This window comes from Lontra canadensis, unplaced genomic scaffold, assembly GCF_010015895.1.
Source record: "Lontra canadensis isolate GAN:19392208 unplaced genomic scaffold, GSC_riverotter_1.0 scaffold228, whole genome shotgun sequence".
Classification (NCBI taxonomy): Eukaryota; Metazoa; Chordata; class Mammalia; order Carnivora; family Mustelidae; genus Lontra; species Lontra canadensis.
In genome coordinates this window covers 494765-510205 of record NW_022631222.1, presented here as the reverse complement: position 1 = coordinate 510205, position 15441 = coordinate 494765, and the positions used below count along the sequence as shown (strand labels likewise).

Genomic DNA, 15441 nt, shown 5'->3' with positions numbered 1-15441 from the left:
TCCTCCCTGTTGTGGTGCAGTGAGAGCATTCCATACCTTCCCTAGGAGTAGTTCCCCTGGTACTCCTTACCCTGTGCTCTCCCTGTCCTATATTCCTAAATTTTCTCTCTCATACAAATACCAGGTCGCTGCAGATAGAGGAGAGCAGATTGGGGGCAGTTATTTAAATTTGGTCTCAGGACACCTGGGTGGCTCAGTCGGTGAAACATCTGCTTTCGACTTAGATCATGATCCTGGAGTCCTGGGATCAGAGTCCCGCATCGGGCTCCCTGCTCAGTGGGGAGTCCGCTTCTCCCTCTGCCTGCCACTCCCCTGCTTGTGCTCTCAATCTCTGTCTGTTTCTTTCTCTGTTAAATAAATAAGTAAATTCCTTAAAAATTTTAATAATAAATAAATAAATGAGTTCATTGTGATCTCGTTTGGTGACTGTTGGCTTAGCATTTGGTTTTTCTCCATCCCAGCACAGGAAAACCTCCCTCTTCCATCACAGGGCATGGTTCTCTGAAGAGGCTTGCTGATGTGGCTGATCCCATAGTTTGTGGGCAGTGGTGCAGGACCAGTGACATTGTTTCTGCTAGGCTGGGTAATCTGAGAGTCCAGCTTCTGAATCTGAACCTGAAGAGAATGGACAGAGAAGAAACTAAGAGCATTAAAAGAAGGTGTCAGGCCATGTAAGGTCAGAGGCCACAATGAAGTCCCACCAGCTTGTGCCTGGTGCCAGTGGAAGGAGGGTGCTTCCTCTGTGGTGGAGCTGTCCCTGTTCCTGTGTCCCAATGAGGAGGCACAGCTGGCCAGGGCTCTGAGCTGTGGGGCGCAGGTCTGAGGCCAGGCATGACCCACCTCTAGTCGGAGGCAGGGCCCAAGGAACACCTGACTGCCCAGGAAGTGCCCTGAGCCCACATGGCTGTGGGTGGAGGGTATTGCGTCCTGTGTTTGTGGGCTCTGGGGTGGCATGGTGCTGCTGGGCCCTCAGGTATGCAGCCCAGCCCCCACCTTCTCCTGTTAGACACACCTGTCCTCAAGCTCACAGGCCTCACCAAGGAAACAGGTGGGAGGGAGATAAGGGTGGTCGGGATGCATTTGGGTATCTGAGCTTCTCCACATGGCCATGGCCACGTTCCAAGCCATTCTTGAGCTTCTCGCTCCCCTGGGTGAAACGCTTACTTTATAGGGCTGTAAATAGACTGTACCTATAGGCTGTACCTAGCACAAGTTAGTGAGCACCAGTTCATGAGAAAGTGTTTCTGGAGAGGTAGGAATACAACTGAGAACAGATGAGGGTGTGTGGGTCTGGGAGCACTTGCTGAGGACTGAGTGTGGGGAGGGAGCATGGTGGTCTAGGAGGGGCTGTCAGAGCAGAGCCCTAGGAAGCACAACCATGGAAGTGTTGGGGGACAGTGTTTTAGGCAATGAGACAAACTTGGAATGTTTGGGAATAGCAAGAGACTCCTGTGAGGGAGGTTGAAAGGAAGCCAGCAAGGAGGGGAGCCCTTGCAGTGTGGTGGAAGCCCTGGTGGCCAGAAAGAAGGGGCAGCTGCTCCTCATTCCTGTGGCCTCAGACATCAAATGCTTGTTCTGCCTGGGGCAGAAAACAATCCTCTTTTTTTTTTTTTTTTTTTTAAGTTTTCTTTCTTTCTTTCTTCTTCTTTTTTTTTTTTTTCTTCATTTATTTGAGAGAGCCTGAGTGGTGGGGAGGTGCAAAGGAAGAAAGGGGGTGGGAAGCAGACTCTCTGCTGAGCAAGTATCCAGATGCACTGCAGGATGCTGCGATCATGTCCTGAGCCAAAGGCAGATGCTTAACCAGCTGAGCCACCCAAGCGCCCCAGCAGAAAATAACCCTGCTTGACGACGGATTCTTATAGCCCATAACTGTAATAGATCAGTTTTCTGGCCAAGAGATTTTTTCCCCTTCTTCTTAAAACGCCCCAGTTCTGAGGTTCCTGGGTGGCTCAGTCGGTTGAGCATCTGACTCTTGATTTTTGGCTCAGTTCTGGATCTCAGGGTCGTGAGATTAAGCCCCACATCAGCTCCATCCTCATCAGGGAGTCGGCTTGTCCCTCTGCCCCTCCCCCCTGCTCACACTGTCTCTCTCTCTAATAAATAAATAAATCTTTAAAAAAAGCCCAAACTCCCCAGTTCTGTCAGCTGTGAGATGTGTTTCTGAGGCCTAGGGAAATGTGTGACTTTGGGCCATTCCACCTCCTCTTTTCAAGCACGTCTCGAGTTTCTTTCCATAGGCTGGATTTCCTAGCATTGGCAGGTGCCATCTCTGCCATCTCTGGCTCTCCCGTTGAGAGGCCAGGTGCTCACCATTACTGCATCGGGGAGAGAGGTTAAAACTGCTTCATGTCTCCCACCAAGCAGCTTATGCTGACTGGTCAGGCCACAAGGGCCCTAGGATGCGTTCCCTGGGCAAGACCTCTGGTGGACGGTAGGAAAGCAGGCACCAGGGTCCTTGCAAAGGCAGTGGGCTGGGTGTCCAGAGCCCTGGGTTCAAATCTCCGAGTTGTTGCCCACAGAGCCATGCAGTCTTGGGCACACTGTGTGATGGTGCCTTGTCTCTGTTTCCTAGTCACTGTGTGAGTGGTTCTTACTGGGCCTGAACAAGACAGCGAAGGGCTGAGCATAGGCTGCTGAGGTTGGAAAATCCTAAAAATGGACAGGAGGCCGAAGTGCTGACAGGTCCCTTTGCTTTCCCTGCAGGTCCTGGAGGAGGGTGGCTGCCCGACTGCCACAACGTCGTCCCTAGTGTCTGTGTGCTCAGGCCTGCGTCTCTTGTGCAGCATTGATGACGGCACTGGCTTTGCGGGTCCCGAGCAGCTCATCGCCCTGTGGGCGCAGGAGGGAATTCCGAATGGCAGGGAGATCTTGCAGGTCTGGAACTGGTCTCTTCAGAGCTGCCCCCGGGAGAACATCCGGGGGGATCTTGGGGCCCTCTGCACACAGAGGAGGCCGGACAGAGTATCCCAGACACATAGGCCCTTAACTCTCTGCAGAGAACCCCATGTAGGAAAGGCCTGTTGTAATCACTTTCTTCTGTATTTTTTGCTATTAAAATATAGGAGATTTTGGGATGCCTGGGTGGCCTGGTCGGTTAAGTGTCCGCCTTCGGGTGGGGTCATGATCCCAGGGTCCTGGGATTGAGTCCTGCCTCGGGATCTCTACTTGGTGGGAAGCCTGCTTCTCTCTCTGTCGGCTGCTCCCTCTGCTTGTGCGTGTGCTCTCTCTCTCTCTTTCTCTGACAAATAAATGAAAATCTTTAAAATATAGGAGATTTTTAATTTAAAAAGATAATAAGCAGAAAAACAACAGTCTGAAACAAATCCATTTGAAAATATGTTTTAGTTTACTGACATTCCCTTCAGTTCATTGTTAACCTTGGAGATGTTCTGCTTGCCTGGATGAGGGAGTCAATCCCAGACAAGGGAAGGAAATTTCCTTCCTTGTGGTAGAGACTCTTACTGGATGTCACAGTCCCAGTAGTCTGAGTGTTTCCATTTGTTGAGGACAAGCTCTGTAGTGAACCTGAATTCTGTCAGAGCTGCCTGCCAGCCTGGGCAAGCTCTTCTCCCCACAGACCCCAGCTTGCCCAGACCCTCCCTCCACTGGGTGGGACATGGAGAGGTGTGCTGCCTGGCTGTCCTCAGCGGGGCCAGTCTGACTTCCCCCAGGAGCTTAGGGCCAGACCCTTGGGGTTTGGAGGGAGCCTGCTCTGAGAGCGGGACAAGGGTGAGGGAAGAACACACTGTGTGGAAGTGTATTGGTAAGCTAGACTGATGATCTTCATTTCTGAATTTGTTGTTAAAAAAAAAAAAAAGTGTCAACTGTAGAGAAAATTTAAAGAAAAATAGTAAAGCCTGCTCCCCTTTGCTCCCACTCTGCAGGAGGAGCAACCTAACAGCTTAATGGGAGTACTATAGAGCCCTTCCCCAACACAGAGAAGAAATATGTATTTTAGATATTCCAGCTTCAAAAATTTTTTTTGCAAAATCTGTATACCATATACTTGTTAATTTATGTTACCTTTTCTCTGTTGTTGTACAAGTAGATTTTTTTTTCTGTTTTAAATCTTGGCATTTAAAATGTATATGTATCTTCCTGTTTCTATGCTAGTATTTCTTTGTAGGCCAGATTCCTGAAGCTTTGAGTTTTAACTCTTGATAGGTTTCATCAGATTACCTCTCAAAATGTCCCTATTAACACAAACTAACACTACATGGAGGAGTCGAGCAACAGCCTCTAAGACAGGCCTCCTGACACCTTGAGCCAGTCCCTCCTGGACCTCAACTCAGCCATTGCTGAATGTGACCACCCAGCAGCCTGGGTGGAGCCTGAACAGCCAGGACAGGCCTGGGCACCTGGCCGTTGGAACTGTTCTGAGAGCCAGAGGCCAAGCCCAGATCACTAGATTGGCTGGTAGGGAGGGTAGAGAGCAAAGGAATTCATGGTTTGGGGATTCTCCCTGAAACTATGTTCTGATTCCCTGTCATTTGGAGGTGGGTCAGCTGCCATCATAACCTGACAGATGGTGAATCTCAAATTTGCCTCTGACATTTCATAACTTAACATTTTTGTTGCTTTCCTGCTATCACAGAGTATTTCCAGTTCTTTAGCAATTTATAATTTACCAGTTGCATTCTGAGTTTGCTTCCATTTTGTTGAAAGGCTACGATGTTTACTGAACTCTCAGCACTTGGCACCAAGCAAGGACCTGTGAAATTTGTGATGTTATTTACTCCTCATGCAGCCTGGAAGGTGTTTCTGTCTCATGTGACAGATGGGGTGGCTGCCTGTGCACCAGTAAGTGGGACAGGTGGTCCAGGTCCTGGCATGCCGAGTCAGGCCCCTTCCTGCCTGCAGCACTCTCAGAAACTGCTTACCTGTGACGTTGGTGGTCAAGACCACAGGCTGCTGCCCAAGGAAGCACCCAGCTGAGTGAGCCCTCAACCTGGACTTGTTGGTGTCATGTACCCAGCTTCTCAAGATGCCTGGCCATTTCAGGGCACTTCAGGAAGTGCCTGGCCAGGCCCTCAGGGATGCTCTGTGAGGAGGCCTGGGATTGGTTATCTGTCCCTCCTCAACAAATCACCATTGAATTACACCTTCACACACAATGACTGTTCTCATACAGAGCCGCTTCTGTGGGTCAGGAATTTGGGAATTAGTGGTAGTTCTAGCCCAGGGTCTCCCCTGAGGTTGGTCAGAGGCCTTGTGAGAGCCTGACTGGGGCCGAGCTGCTTCTTCCAAGTTGGCAGATTGATGCTTGCTCTAGGTGGGAGGGCCTCCTTTCTTGCATAGGGCCCCTTCCTCGGACTGGTTGAGTGTCCTCACACCTGGGCAGCAGTTTCCCTGGAGCACCATCTCAGAGAGGGCGGGGAGGAGGCAATGTGTCTGCCACACCCCAGCCTTGGAAGCTGTATGCTGTCACCTCCTCAGTACCCTGTGGGCTGACACTGCTCGGTGTGGAAGGGGAGGACCTGGGAGTGGATACCAGAAGGCGAGGGGCACGGGGCTGTCTTGGAGACCGGTTTCTACCCATCCCTTGTGGTTTTTGATGACTCCTTTCTCCTTGACCCAGAAGCTGCTGCTGTGACCTGTCATGTTTTTGCCTTCTGTCATTTCTCTTCAGAAGTGCTTTGGGAGGTGGGGGAGCAGTGAAAATCAAGTGTCTGTGGTATAAGTTAAAAAAGGGAGCATGCCTCGTTCCCACGTGTGATCTGGGAATGCGGTGGCTCTTTATCTACAGGCCCTGACGTGGTGCCTGCCTCTGGACTTGGACATGACTGATTTTTTGACGTCATAGAAAGAAGCAGGGGTCAAGAATACTCAAGATGAGAAAAGCAAATGCAGCAAGTGTTATTAGTTGAGCAGAGGGATTTACGGGTATGGTTTATTATTACTGTGGTACAATACATGTAAATTGTTTTATTCTCTTATTTTCAGAATCCTGAGGGGAAAAGAGTGCTCCACTCTTTGTGGTGCTGGGCCATGGCTCGTCTGTCAGATCATTTTTCCACCCACCTGTATACACATTTCACAGAGATTCTATTAGCTTGAAATGATAACAACTCAACTCCAACTGGCTTAAGCAGAGTGGGCGTTAGGGGCTCACCTGGACAGGCACTCGGGAGAAGGAGTCCCAGGGGTGTTGTCAGGGATCTCTGCACACTCCTCTGCTTGCTTCTCAGTGGCACTGAGCTCAGGTCAGGTCTCCTCATACAGCTCCCAGGGCCAGCAGGGTCCACACAGCAAGTTATTTCACAGGGAGAAAGGCATCTCCCCTGGTCTCCTGTCAAGCCCCATGATGTCCTCTGCTTGGGACATGCATCTTCTGTGTCAGTTACTTTTTTAGGATGAGGGTCTCTGTCCAGCCTGGAGCACATCCACATCCATAAGATGAGTGGTATAGAGGTGGAGACTTTACACATAGAAAAGTTGGCAGGTACTGCCTACAGGACAGTGTGGATCTGGGCCTTGCCTGCTCTTAGGAAAGCCAGGAGGTGTTTGGAGAAGCCACACATCCTTTCCTGCCCAACAGACTTTGCTATTTCCAGAGTCTCGACTTCAGTGTGGACGAGAAGGTGAACCTTTTGGAGCTGACCTGGGCCCTTGAGAACGAGCTCATGATGGTTGGTGGTGCCACTCAGCAGGCAGCCTTGGCCTGCTACCGCCAGGAGCTAACCTTCCGCCAGTAAGAGCTCAGTGTGTTGGGGTTGGCGGGGGGTGGGCACAGCTAGCCAGCCTGCTGAGTGGTGGGAAGTCCCGGGAAATGGGCATTCTGCCCTTGTCCACCCCAAGCCAGTCCCAGGGGCCAGGGAGCTCGACACCACCTTTTCCACTGGCTCTCCTTTAGTGGGCATTTTGGGGGGACAGGGAAAGAGCTGAGTGCTCCCTATGCCTTGAGTGACATCCCTGTGTGTGGCCTGAGGGGGCCTTGCTGATTGGGTTTTTACAACCACAGAATTTCAGAGTCACTGGCCTGTCTTCACACTTAGAAACTGATGTCAAGGTCCTCCCTTAGCCCCTGTTAGCAAGGTTCCAAAGGGGGCATTTGAACATGATGCTCATCCTGCTGACACTGGAGCTCTTGGATGCAGAGGCCAAAATCCTCCAGCCGGCAGGGATGTGTTCCAAGAGCAGGCAGAGGGCTCCTGAGCTGGGGCGGCTGGCTGGGGAAGAGAACAAAGTGTTCCTCAACATGGTCACCGAGAGCAAAGTGAGGGGGGAGGGGCAGAGAATGAGTTCCATTTTAGTTGAGTTCAGCTTTCGATTAGCTGAGTATTCAGGCCATCTGTCTGCTCAGCAGATTGGCGTAAAGATCATTTGTGTTTATTGGTGTTCCAAAGCTGCAGAAAAGAAATCATGATTTCTGTCCTCAAGATTTTGCATCCCGTTAGGAGCTGATGGGTGAGCTTTCTGACCTCAGGCAGCTCTGCAAATAGGACCCCAGAAAGACTCTGCCTTGGGAAGGTAGAGGAAGAAAAGCTCCATGCTCTTCAGGGGGAGAAATGGTCACCAAAATGGCAGGTGTCAGGGAGTGTAGAGCTGCAGGTGTGACCTTCTCTGGGGGACTCAACTGGATGTCAGGCTACAGGTGTCGGGGTGTGACCAGGCAGGACGATGGGTGGCCAGCCTTCTCCCCCTTCATGTATCTAGTCCCAGATTAGGTGCTGAGGATCCCTGGGAGAGGAGACAGGAGGGGAGGGGGCATGGATAAATTCTCACCTGTTCTGGACCATGTGGAGGTGTGGCACACTGTAAGGCTCTAGGTTCAGACTTCCTTGGTTCAGAAACTTTCTAGAAACCTTCTTGACACATCATTTAGCCTCTCTCTCAGTATTTGCACCTGTAAAAGGGACATAGTAATTCTGAAAACCAATTTCAGGAGATGGTTGGTGGTGGCAGTGAGGTCAGAGCACAGCACTGCCCATGCTCAGCACCCCGTTAATGCAGCCCCTTTTGTCATTCATGCAGACACAGGGCTTGCTGGACCCAGAGCAGGTGTCCTCATCTCACCCTGTTTCCTTCCTGTGGCAGGGGGCAAGTGGAGCAGATGGCAAAGGAGCGAGACAAGGCGAGGCAGGACTTAGAGAAAGTGGAGAAGAGGAACCTGGAGTTTGTGCAAGAGATGGATGACTGTCACTCTGCCCTAGAGCAGCTCACAGAGAAGAAGATCCAGTAGGTCTTGGGGTCATACCCAAGCCCGGGGTGGCAGCTCCTTAGCAGCTGGGTGGTGATTCTCCAGCCCTGGCCACGGGTGGGTGGTGGATGTGGCACTGCTGCTAGCTGAGGCTGTGGTCATGAACATGCTGGAGCTGAGGCCCTCCTGTTTCACCTGAGCCAGTAGAAATCTTGAAGGTGCACCTCTGGGGATGTCCTTCCTGGAAAGAAGAGGGGTGTATTTAAAAAACAGCCTTGCTCTTTATGCTGTGGGGACATGTGCAGGGGCATCCAGCTATGTGTGCCTGTGGACTGCAGGGAAAATTCCCATTCTCTGCTTTATTAATGGGGTCTGTCCCACTTAACCCAGGTCTTCTGTGTGTGCCTGTGGCTGGTGACATGGATGAATGCTTTGAAAGAGGGCTGGTGAATGGTTTTGGAGCCTGATGAAAGGAGCCTGCCTTCTTCTCTGGGAGAAGCCCAGAGCCTGAAACCTGACCTCAGACGTTATGAGGTACAATGGGTTAAGCAGACTCCTGGTGAGAGGTCTGTTGCACTGGTGGGGCTGGTGGCTGCACAGACCAGAGGGAAGGATTTCTGACCTTTTATGGAGACAAAACCCACCTCTCTGGTTTATTAACCAAAATGTGAAGAAATCCAGCCTGAAGATCAGCCCCCAGGCTAGGGCAAGCAGAGGAGGGGCTTTTCACCCCACTGCGGGGAACAGTCTGTGCTAGGCTTCCCTGGCTGGTTGTTCACTTTCTGGAAGCTTTTGTCACCTGGAGGTGTCCCCTCAAGGATAGCAAAGGGTGTGCATTGTGGAAAACCAGTGTGCTATACTCAGCTTTCGGTAGTTGTAGTAGTGGGGGCACTGGGAGGCTATGAGCCTCCCACCTCATTCTCCCTCAGCAGCCCTTGCTATGACCCTGGGTGGACGGAGCCCCTGAGATTCCTCAGCTGTGAAGTGGGAATGGTGACAGACTGAGCTCTGGGTGGGAGGCTACCAGTCCTTGTGTTTGAGCCCTCAGCGGGGTTTGGTACCTGTAGCCACCAGGCACATCTCATGCCTTCGGGTAGCTGAGCACAGGCTTCCTCGAAACGGGTAACTTAAGGAAGAACTCAGGTGGTGTATGTGGCTTCAACGAGCAGGTGTGTGAGAGCCTGTGATAAGCCACCCGGTTCCTGCATCTCTGGGATGTTGCCTCTCACTGTCTTGTGTGGTTGCATTTGAAGGGAACCCTTTCCTCACCCCAGCCCTGCTGGCAGTGTTTGACATGACCTACATGAAGCCCCCACATGCGTGGCCCTGGGTGGGCAGTGTACGGACATTTTACCTGCCCCCATCCACCTTACAGCAGGCTTCTGAGCACCATCCCAAAAAGGCCTACTCCTGCCATGTGTGGGGACTGTCACAGTCACAGTTACAAAGCCCTCACCTCCATGGCTCACAGTGGGAGGGATTGGAGACATTGAGGGGTGTAGCCTGCTTTCCTGGCGCTCCGAGGTTCACAATGTGACCATAGCGGATGGGGGGGGGGTGGTTTCATAGCCACACAGGGCCAGTTGATTGTGCCCAACTGAACAGTAAGGGTCGAAGACCAAGAGCCCGTTTCATCTTCAGCAGAGATGCTGGGAGCCTTGCCTTCACTGTGCAGCTGGAGGTCTTTAGGTTGAGGAGCCCCTCAGCCCCCTAGGAGGGAGCTTCTGTTGCAGACTGGGAAACTGTGATATGTTGTGCTCCTGTTGTGCACTGGGTATCCTGACTCCGCAGCCACAGTTATCCAGATAGGCCATTTTGGCCCCATTTTTCAGCCAAAGAAACTGAGGCTTGTAGCAGTGTAGTAGCATGCCATAATCACACAACCAATGTGGCCTAAAAGTTGAATCCAGGTACCCCATCTCCTTGTCATATGCTTTCTCTGAGATAAGAGAGTGTGAGGCCCTAGTCTGCCTTGTATTTAGAGTGTAAGAAAACAGACCCTTAGGCAGAAGGAGCTCTTCTCAAGCTGAGGTCACCTGGAGTCACATAATGCCAACCTAGATCAGCACATGAGAGGGCCCCACCGGCTCACCCTCCCATGGGACCCATGCACTAGGGGTTCCAAAGAAGAGTACTGCCTATCCCTACTGGTCTGTGGGGGAGCAGGCTCAGAGCTGAGCAGGGCCACCCATCTGAGTCCACAGGCCTTTGGAATCACAGAGGCCTCGGACAACCTTTCCTTCCTGGGGGTGGCTGGGGAAGGCCAGATGCAGCAGGCTGAGATCCTGGTCTGATCTCCAGTAGAAATCCACACCTACCTCTGCCTGGCTTGGAGAAGAGGTATGCAAGAGATGGCATCAAGGCTATAGTGTGGAAGAGTGCTTGTGTGTGTGTGTGTGTGTGGCTGTGTGAGTATATGGTGTGTATGTATAAGTGTGCACTCATGCATACTCACTTCCATCATTCCTGCATGAAAGACTCTCACAGGATAATGGGATGTTCAGGAGACCATCAGCGGGGCTTGGTGCCTGTAGCCTGTAAGGATACTTTCATCAAATTTTCAAAAATATTTCTAGTCAAACCTGAGAAAATAAATAAACATGGTCTCACTGTAAGGAGGTGGTAGTAAGGCCATGGAACCCTGGGTGGGGAGACCAGCCATGACACCATGACTGAGTAGCTGGGTGGACGTGCTGGCTGTGGCCTTGCTGAGCTGCCCTTCCCTCCGTGTGGAACATGGGTGGTGTTTTTCACAAGGGAGGACTTAGGTAAGAAATAACTGCATATTGTTCTGCTCCTGTCAGCAATCCACAGTCTGGATTCAGCTGATTCCCTTCTAGCATCCAGCCACAAGCCTCCCCACTGACCACTTCTAACTGAGCAAGTTCCTGTGGGTGAAATTAGAGTCCTTAGCTGGTTGGCTTTTGCAGCTGCTGATGTATGATTTTGCTCACCTGGTGTAGTCTCCTTAGTTCCCTGATCTCACAAAATAGAGTGTGAGGTCATCTTGGGTTTCCACAGAGTGAGCCTCTCTCAGTCACAGCGTGACTGAGGGAACTTTGGAAGAGGACAACAGAGGGATTGTAGACACACTTCTTCCCTTCTCGGTGCCTCCCCTGCCTCCTCATGGCCTTTCTAACAGCGTCTGTTGTTAGACTCACCACTGACGTTGGAGGCTTGGAATCTGGCCTGAGCAGAAGAGGGACTGATTCTGGTGCCACTGAGACCTTGGGTCGCAGCCTCCTAGGGACCATGGGGCAAGAGGGACCCACAGGGGCCTGTCTAGAATCTGGAGCAGCCTGACTCCCACATGATCTTCCCGTCTGCCCTGCACTGTCATGTGCCAACCCTTGGTTAATGTTGTTCAAGGGAGAAAATTCCTTTTTAAAGAATTGTGTCCAAGAGCTAAATGTAAGTTGGTTTTAGATCAGTTTATAACTGAAAACTGATTTGCTTCAGTCACGGCATATTAGGCTTACTTCTCTCCCAAGCACATGGGAAGAATTTTCTGGTATCTTTCCTGGGGTCAGAGAATCACAAACTTAGAAGCCTTATCTGGTCAAGGGGTCCATGAAGGCCCTGTGAGTTTGGATTTTGCCCCATGAGTAATGGAGCATTATCAGGAGTTTCTAGAAATAGCTGTTATGGCTGCATTTGGGTTTTTCTTATTATAAGAGAAATAAGTGATACATGTTCATTATTGAAAAACAAGTAAAAGTAAAAATAAAAGCAGAAATTTCTCTCAGAGGTTATCACTCCTGAAGTTTTTTATGTCCTTCACTTCTTTTTTCCACGCACAGAATTATTTACAAAATGGTATCATATCATATATGCTTTTATGATGACTGCAGAGCATCCCGTTATGTGCGTCTGCCATATTTTATTTACCCATTTTTTTTTGGTTGGATATTTCTAAAGCTTTTAAAGAATGCAGTGATATGGTCAAATAGGTGTTTTTTAAAACTACCCCAAAGGTTTGTGGAGTTACATTAGCTAGATTCATCTTATTGTTTTCCCCTAAGTAATAGCTGCCCTTTCTCCATCTCCTTTCCTGCTGGGTGTTCTTTCCTTAAAGTTCTGAGATGAGAAAGTCTAGACTGTCTGGGGCAGGGGTGGGAGGGACAGTCTGGGGAGAAGGACAAACCCCTGGTGTTCTTTGCTGAATTATTAACATTGCCAAGCCCTCTGCTAAATGAAGTAAGAGTTTTGATTCTCTTCATTCTAGAGAGACTTGGTTTGAGAAATCCTGCTAAGCAATTGTTTCAGTGATAAAACTAAGATTTGGGGACACCTGGGTGGCTCAGTCGCTTGGGCGTCTGCCTTTGGCTTGGGTCGTGATCTCAGGGTCCTGGGATCGAGCACTGCGTCAGGCTCCCTGCTCAGCGGCAAGTCTGCATCTCTTTGCCCCTCCCCCGTTCTCGTGTTTTCTCTCTCTCTCTCAAATAAATAAATCTTTAAAAAATAAAAAAATAAAATAAAATAAGGTTTAGCACTTTTTCTGCTGATATTTCTATCAGTTCTTACAAAAGAGTAAGCAGAAATTGAGGGGGAGAAATGCCTCATACCTTCCCCTCTCATTGCTTTGGGATTCGCAGTCTGCGAATGTTGCCTGGGTCCTGCATGAGGGGCTTACTTTGGTACACATTTGGTTATCCAGGCTGCCCTAGTGTGGGAGGTCGCTGAAGGGCAGAGGGCATCAGAGAGGTCTACCCACAGAGAGCACTGGCTAGCTTACTCCAGAGGCTCCAGGGACCTGCTGGCCTCCCTTGTCACCTTCCTAGTCCTAGAGGGTGTGGGGTCACATCCACCATCAGTCCCAGGGTAGGGGGGCTTTAAAGGAGGGCCCCTGCCCTTACAGCATGTGCAGTTTAGCCGAGGTCCAGTGACCCCATCTGTCAAGCAGGAACAATTGAGTCCCAGACAGTGTGGCCAAGTGCTACAGGCAGGAAGGTTCCAGGGAAGAAAGGCCAAGTTGCCCAGGGGATGTCCCCCAAGAGGAGGGGGTCATTATGGGCCTGGGGGTCCCCTTGGGACTCAACGTGACATATTGACACATGACTGGGTGTGCTTCACAGACATCTGGAGCAGGGGTACCGGGAAAGGCTGAGCCTCCTGCGATCCGAGGTGGAGAGGGAACGTGAGCTGTTCTGGGAGCAGACCTGCAAGCAGAGGGCCGTGCTGGAGAAGGACCTGGAGCGCCTGCGGGCTGAGGAGGCCAGCCTCCGGGAGAAGCTGACCCTGGCCCTGAAGGTAGATGGGGAGCAGTGTTTCCCCATGTCATCCTGCCCTGAATGACAGTAAGGAGGTCGCCTGAATGTTCATCCTCCCACTCCCCACATTTTCCTAGTCAGGAGCTGGAAACCTCCTAGGAATCTTAAGTTTACATTTCCATGGTAGGGAAATGCCTGGGATTTCTAACTGAGGAGCATCAGCTGTGACCAGAGAGAACACATTTCTCAGTCAAAGCAGTAGGGTCCTGGCTTTTCCATAAGAGGCATTGCCTCTTCCTTTTCTCTGGTCATGGGGGACCTGTAGAGCTCTTACTTTCTGCTCTGGCTCAGGGTGACAGTGGTCAGAGAGGGTCAGCAGCGCAGCCAGCTTTGCTGCATGCCCTCCCCACCCCGAGACCAGAGTGTCTGTGGGATCAGCAAAAACCCAAAACCTAAAGCTTACCCTGCTGGAGTCCTGGGTGTGTAGCATGAAGCAAATGGGGTTTTCTGGGCTTTGGTAGATGTCCCATGACCCATACCCACCCTACATTTGGTTCTATCCAGTGAGCTGTCCCCTGGCTCCATGTCTCCTGGTCCCTCCTGGGCTCCTGCCTTCATCTCCTAACTTGGAGACGGCAGATTCTTTCCACATCTGCCTGGTCTCTGTCTCCCTGGGGGAGAAGCTGTGTCCTTGCCTGAACTGTGTCCTTACTGCTCTTCTCACTGGTTCCCTGTGTCTATGGGCACTGCCCTCTTCCCCCAGGGGACATCTGAGCTGTGAGGGTGCCATTTCCAATCCCTCTTTCAGACAACAGCTCAGAAAGGATTGCCTCCAGCCTCTTCTTGTGTTACTCATAGCCTCCTTGAACATTCAGGGCAGGAAAAGAAGGGGCAGTGGGGAAAGCGACAGGCACTGGTGAGGGGCTCTGTGGTGCTGGTCCCCAGCACAGCCTCCACTGCAGGTGCCATGGCAGTGAGCACCAGTCATGCTGCATTTGCAGGTTTCTTTCATGATTGTGAGTGCTGCTGAGGGAAAAGTCCCTGATGCAGAGGGGAGACAGGCTGCCCACAGCTCTGTCCTTCACTCCCAAAGTCCAGCAAATTGCTGGCTTGTGTCTTATAGGAAAACAGTCGATTACAGAAGGAGATTATTGAAGTTGTGGAAAAGCTTTCGGAATCAGAGAAGCTGGTCTTGAAACTTCAGAATGACCTGGAGTTTGTGTTGAAGGACAAGGCAAGTCCCTTTGCTGATTCTGAGTTTCTGGGTTCTGGGTAAAAAGTGTCAGGGACTTGAAAAAGAATACATAGGTGAGTGAATTCAGTTATTTCCCACTACAATTCTAGAATGGAGAGAAAAGCAGCAGGGCAACTCTCCTTCTGTGTTCTTCCTTTTTGTGCCAGTGCCAGGGTACTTGTACACCCTAGCGATGCTATGCCTGCTGGACATTTAATGACAGTGCCATCTGCACAGACCCTCATGATGGGTTCTCAGTGGTGAGGGACACAGAGGAGAGCTCCATGCCCATCATGAGATGTCTTCCTTTGGCCCTGCCCATCACTTTGAGTAAAGGAGGGAAGGAGAGGTGCTGCATGGGGGTATCCCAGGCATCTGAGGCAGGAATGCACCCCAGGCTCCAGCTGGGAGTAGGACCACCTTCCATGAACTCAGAGCCTCCTTTTGCCTTGAGGTCTTTTAAAAGAGAGGAGGGAGGAGAAAGAGGGATGGAAGATTGTACCTAGAGATGCTGAGCCTAGTGGGAGGAGCACAAGAGGGTGATAACACACATTCTACCTGGCCTAAGGTCCTGTCTGTCATTTTCCTGTCACTTTTAGCTGGAACCACAGAGCACAGAGCTCCTGGCCCAGGAGGAGCGGTTTGCGGAGGTCCTAAAGGAGTATGAGTGCAAGTGCCGGGTACGTGCCCCGCCCAGCCCCCTTTGCCACCTTAAGCCATCACATTGCCTTTGTCTTGTACTGGGGCCATTGCTCTTGTCTTTGGTGCATGGAGCCCTCATGCACCCCTGCCCCACACCCTCTCCCTTCACCCAGCCCACTTTGCATCAAGAGTGATGGTGCTGGGGAAGGTACTAA

General features: G+C 51.0%; 1 protein-coding gene across 2 annotated transcripts in view; it reads left to right on the top strand.

The window, feature by feature from the left end:
- NINL (ninein like) overlaps nucleotides 1-15441 on the top strand; it is a 156933-nt gene that overhangs the window by 99093 nt on the left and 42399 nt on the right. For both annotated transcript variants that reach the window (XM_032849436.1, XM_032849435.1), the window contains 6 exons: nucleotides 2704-2874; nucleotides 6555-6691; nucleotides 8038-8178; nucleotides 13216-13390; nucleotides 14474-14584; nucleotides 15184-15264. In XM_032849436.1, the coding sequence (XP_032705327.1) occupies nucleotides 2704-2874; nucleotides 6555-6691; nucleotides 8038-8178; nucleotides 13216-13390; nucleotides 14474-14584; nucleotides 15184-15264 (816 nt within the window). The remainder of the gene's footprint in view (nucleotides 1-2703; nucleotides 2875-6554; nucleotides 6692-8037; nucleotides 8179-13215; nucleotides 13391-14473; nucleotides 14585-15183; nucleotides 15265-15441) is intronic.